This window comes from Chenopodium album, chromosome 5 (genome assembly GCF_948465745.1).
Source record: "Chenopodium album chromosome 5, dcCheAlbu1.1, whole genome shotgun sequence".
Lineage (NCBI taxonomy): Eukaryota > Viridiplantae > Streptophyta > Magnoliopsida > Caryophyllales > Amaranthaceae > Chenopodium > Chenopodium album.
This window is the reverse complement of record NC_137838.1, coordinates 68,143,924-68,149,643: the sequence shown is the minus strand read 5'-3', so window position 1 is coordinate 68,149,643 and position 5,720 is coordinate 68,143,924. Positions and strand designations below refer to the sequence as shown.

Here is a 5,720-nt window from a genome sequence, read left to right as displayed (position 1 = left end):
AGAGAGTAGTATTTTAGTATTCCTAATAGTTCAAAGGCTTCGAAATAGCCAAAAGCTGAAAGCCTTGATTTGAAATTAGTAACTATAACATCATGGGTAAATTACTAAATTACAAAGGGAGCATCATGATGAAAAAACCCCTAAAAAGCCAAAATTCCAAGGGATAACATAATTTCCTAATGAAAGTTAATATTGTAAGACTAAGAACACTCTTGTCATATCACTAATCTTTTGTTTTCTTTTTCCAACTTTAAAGCATCTAAATTCTCTACAAGGTCACAAACTAGCAATCCATCCAATCAAGCAACAAACAATATTGAAGCTATCATCATCACAATTAAAAAGAATCCAACCAAAAAAACAAAAAAAAAAAAAAAAGAATTTTTTTGTTCTAGAAATTAAAGAAAGAAGGAAAAAAAACCCTCATTTTTTGTACATGAAAAAAAAAGGCTAAAATAGCCAGTACATGATCTCATGATTCATGAAGCAGCCTGATGAGCTTTACCATTAGAAAAGGGCAACATGGACACCTTAGGCTTACCAAGAGACAAGGTAACATTATCATCATCATGATCATTATTAGTACTAGCATTATTATCCCCCGAAGCAGCGGCGGTGCCATTAGTGGCGACAGTAACAGCAGCGGTGGGCTTAGCGACAACGGAGGTAGGAGTAGCCGGGGCAGGGGCAGGGGCAGAGGCAGCGACAGTGGGGGTGGACGTAGTAGTAGAAGTAGGGGCCACACGCTCACAAGAAGGGCACATAGTAAGAGTAGTAGCAGGAAGTTGCATGTAGAAAGGCTGTGAAGTTTTCAAGGCTCTTAATTCCTGAAGCTCCTTTTGTAATCTCCTGTTCTCTTCTGTCAACGTCTCACAGCACCTCTTTAAATACTCGCAATCTACCTCTGTCTGCTTCAGCTTCGTCCTGTGTCATTTTTAATTCCCACATTCATTCCAACTGTTTTTTTTCCTTTTTATTTAATTATACGGAGTAATAAATAATACAATAATAATGAATATAAATATGCATAGAGTATAGAGTATAGACAATAGCAGATTGTAAAGTAAGGAGTATATCATATCATATCCCAATGAATATAACACAAAGATTTGCTTTCAACAGCTATACTTTATGATCTGACCTTACAACCAGACATAAATATCATTGGAGAAATATAGCATAATTTTGAAAAAACTTAAAACAATGGAATATAATTATTGTTTTATAGGCAATGCTTTATGTAGGATTGTAGCCCTAAGGGCTATATATAAGTATTAAATATACTCATGAAAATTGTATAAATTTAGGAATTCATGACAAAAACACGCGTAAATCAGCGTAATTAGTGTTTATGTTTTTATGATTTCTTAACTTTTTAATATTTTTAAGTGTAAATTTATTACTTATAAGGGCTATGTATAACATTTTTCTTGTTTTATTAAGAAAATGATACATGGTCCTAAAAAAATGTTATTTTATTGTTTCATATATTTTTTTTTCCTTCTGTTCTCTCCAACTTATTCAGTGCATTTCAGTTTTTAATTTCTTTCTCTCATAAAATATTCAGTTCAGTTCAGCTCTAATAAGATTAGTTCAGCTCAGCTCAATAAATCAAAACAGACCCTTAAAGTCTTCTTGTACACAGAACAACATTAAACAAACAGATTACATTTTAAAATTAATTAGTACGGAGTACATTTTAATGTTTATATGTAACTAAATTGCATATATGAGACTTTGATATTAACAAAATTAATCGTTATTAATGTTTGTAATTCAATTCTTAGTATTACATAATACTTGTATTATACTTTGTATATATCTAACCCTTATTAATATACTCCGTAATTATTCTTAAATCTTACTCCGTAATTATTTTGTGATCAATTCCATGAACAAAAAGAAACGAGCAGCAATATGATAAAAGAAATTATTTTGGGATGGACCAATATAGTAGGGCCTATATATTATGTTTCATAATTGCCATCGAAGCAAATTCATAAACAAAACAATGATGGGACTTTTGGTAGATGGAGAATGTATTTTGACCATTGAAGAATAAGACTTTCAAAATTAACTAATTTAACAAAATGTCATTGGTTACCCATTACTTTTATTCATTGTTTTTGCTTCTTTTGGTAAGTTCCTTCTCTATTTATCAATTATATTTCCTTACAAAAATTAAATTTTAAAAAATAAAAATAAAAATCTTGCATGCCAAAGTCCATCCCAAAGTCCCAATTACCAACCTTTTGCCTATTTCTAAGTTCTAACCCTTATAGATCTTAAATGCACTTTTCTTTTGAAAGCAACCTATACTAACAAATTACACCAGTTAAATAGGTTGAGTTAATTCGAATTATGTATGTACAAATCAGTGTTCAAGACTTCAAATCAACTCTAGGTCAAACCACTAAAAGTACCATCGATCTTCTAATTACGAACCGAAAATTTGTGCTCAATACCATAGATTTTCATTAGTATTACCATTCAACCCTTCTGTCCTTCAAGCAAGATTTTTACTAGCCCTATAGAGTAGCAAGCTAAAAATATAAAACTTGAAAAAAAAAAAAAAAAAAAAAAGGTACATGTACATAATTTCAAATAATAGCAACCTAATAAAACTACTCTATCACTAAAAATTATAATGTAGAAAAAAAAAAAGACCAAAAACCAAGAGAAAGCATGTGAACAATCTAAAAATTGACCTTTATTTTACTTTTTCGTTCTATTGAACAGGTCAAGCAGTAAAAAAGATTTTGGCAGCCTATATTCAATAAAGATTAGATTTTGGCAACCTACTTTGTAATAAAGATTCATCACACGTGTCACTGTTCAATTTACAAAATTATACTGGTAATTATATTAATAAAATAATACGATTTGTGAGATGGAAAATTTAATTTCAACCTCAAACATTTTGGGTCAGAAGATAACTGTAAATTTTTTGGATTTAGCATCTTTAGATTTCATTCAAATAAGACAACAAGAAAAGACGAATTGTAACGACATTTTTTAGATAAAATAATAATGCTGGATGATGTCTCATATTATTATCGGATTACCCAAAAAAGAAAATATTTATTAAAATTTAAAAAATAAATACCTGGCTCGTCTATTCTGAAACCAAACTTCCACTTGACGAGGCCGAAGATTGAGTTGCTTAGCCAACGCAAGTTTTTGCTTCTGCAATTCATTTGTAACATTTGTCAAAACATGGGTGATTACAATCGCAATTAGAAGGGCGTTATTGTGTAATTAAAAAAAACGGAGGAAGTATGTTATTCAGATAATGTTATTGTGGGTGGCCATATGAAACTAAAAATAAACACCATGATTAACGAAACCCGTAGACTAGTGACCAGTCAGATTAAAGATTATGTATGTAGTACTACCTTAATAAATTTATCCTAAATGTCACACTCGACCATTATTAAATGAAATCTTTGCATGTTTTTTGACCAAAATAAATAAATGGCAAAGAGTACATAAAAGTATTGACAAATTCTAATACAAATCGTATAATTTGAAAGTAAACAAGGAGGTGCAAATTCATAATTACAAAGGATAGGCTTGTACCATAAAGCATGATCCACAAATTTCAACATATAATAATTGACAATTATTGATTGTAGAGAATTTTGGACCACCACCTCCATGTTTTTATATTTTTTGGTCAAAAACAAATAAAAATTAAAAATTTATTTGGACTCAAACCACCTTCTCATAAAAATAGGCATGCCATTTAAGTGGTGCAAAGGCTCCAATAGGTCATAAGGACCAAACCTTCATCATTCAATATAAAACAATTTTTGTGTAATACAAAAACACTCAATTCTAATTGGTGTAGATTATACGGTACAGAACAAGACTCTTTCCGTCTCTAAAAGTTCTTCCTGTCATCGAATTTAAATAAAACGGAATTGAGAAAGAAGAATTGACTTACAGGGTTCAAAGTATGGTGCTCTTTAAAGCTCTCTTCAAGAAAAGCCGATTGTTCCTTAGAAAGCCTAAGCTTTTTCCGAGTGGATCCATTCTCTTCATCATCACTTCCCTTTGACGTTGTTGCCCCTATCATTTCTTGCCCATAATTATTGTGATTATTATTATTTTCATTTCCTCTCTTATTATTATTATTACTAGTATATAGAGAAAACTCCATAAACGACGACGTTCCGCTGTTCGGAGATGATTGTTCCTCCACTTCCTCCGCCGTAGTCTCCACCGCGGGTCGCCGGTTTGGCTCCATGATTTTAGAACCCGGTCCGTCTGATGAACCCGGTTCAGAACTCACTGTGTGTCCCACATGAAAATAAATAAACTTGCAAAAGTCAAAATTTTTGGATTACCGATTCATAAACCCACTAAAAACTTTACCAAGTGCATATATACAAGTCAACTCTCATAAATAACTGGTCATTTATTTTATTTTTATTTTTTCTTAAATGTTTTACCATGGTTCAATTCAAAGGTATCCAAAGAAAAAAAAAATGACAAATAGCAATCAAAGAATTAGGAAACACATATAATTTCTTAGCAGAAAAAAAATATATATATGCTCTTATTTATGTGAATAATATATCTATCTTTCCTAAACAATTTTTTGTTTAAGACATCGCAGTCAAAATAGGAAGAATTTTTAGTGACGAATGAAGATTGAAATTTTTTATTATACGTCCGGGTGTAACTCAGACGGAGTACTCAAGTAAATACTACGGAGTACCAAATAGAAAATAAATAAATAAATAAATAAAATAAAAATAAAATTATACGGAGTATATAAAAAAAAATCTACATAAATAATACTCCGTATGAAAAAAATGAAAAGAAAATTAAGATGTACGGAGAATTAGAATAAAAACAAATATTGTAACAAGTTTTTTTAGGTGGGAATATTTCTACTTATTTTGACTTTGTCTTTTTTTTAAAAAAAAAAAAAAATTGTCTGAAATTAATTAAAAACTTGCAGTGCCTCAAAAAAAAATTAAAAATTTGCAGCAATTGCATAAATGATGAAAATGAATTTTAAAACCGAGGTAAAAAAAAAATGAAGGGAAGAAAAATTACAATTATCAGTAAGCCAAGGAAAGCGAAGAGGAGGAGGTGGTTGAATAGAACGCGGAACAGGCGACAAAGGCAACAGATCAAGCTGAAGCCTTGATGGATCTGACGACGACGATGAACCTCCACCGTTAATTTCTCTCTGATCATCTTCTTCCTCTTTCTCAGCCGTTGATCTTGATGATCCCATGCAGTAGCCCACACTGTTACTCTCTACACCTCTGTTTCCCAAACTCAATGCTAACTCCATCTTTTTCTTTTTCTTTTTTTTAAAAATTTTTAGAGAGAGAAAGTTGAGAGATAAAAGACTAGACTTTGAATGTTTTTTTTTTGTCTACACAACCAAATCCCCCCTAAAAGGGGTCTGCTTTATATATAGGAAACTATATAATATAAAAGTATTATTTTTATATATTTATATTCAATTGTGATTATATTTGTAGTAATGTTATTATTGTTTTTATAACATACGACTATACGAGTAGTATCATTTTATTTTATTGATTGAATTTTTATTTATGGTATAAAAATATTTAATCATAAAGATTGACCGACAAATCTTGTTTGACAAACACACGTGAATATATATAAATACACTTCTACGACGACAACCGTTTTCATAATTAAGAATAATTACTTTTAGTCTTAGGTAGTAATCA

At 30.5% G+C, this 5,720-nt stretch overlaps 1 protein-coding gene across 1 annotated transcript; it reads right to left on the bottom strand.

Annotated features, from left to right (window-relative positions):
• Positions 1-408: 408 nt before the first annotated feature.
• LOC145630903 (uncharacterized) lies at positions 409-5,466 on the bottom strand. The gene is made up of 4 exons (XM_081683028.1): positions 5,068-5,466; positions 3,947-4,293; positions 3,107-3,186; positions 409-924 (listed from the first exon to the last, which is right to left on the bottom strand). Exons 1-4 carry the CDS (start codon positions 5,309-5,311, stop codon positions 480-482), a joined length of 1,116 nt encoding a protein of 371 aa, XP_081539154.1. The 5' UTR covers positions 5,312-5,466; the 3' UTR covers positions 409-479.
• Between the last annotated feature and the right edge of the window lie 254 nt (positions 5,467-5,720).

Coding starts and splice junctions, on each gene's coding strand:
- LOC145630903 (XM_081683028.1), bottom strand. CDS start 5,311: ATGGAGTTAGCATTGAGTTTGGGAAACAGAGGTGTAGAGAGTAACAGT. Junction 4,294..5,067: donor TCCTTGGCTTACTGATAATT/GTAATTTTTCTT, acceptor TGGGACACACAG/TGAGTTCTGAACCGGGTTCA. Junction 925..3,106: donor TTTCAGAATAGACGAGCCAG/GTATTTATTTTT, acceptor AAAATGACACAG/GACGAAGCTGAAGCAGACAG.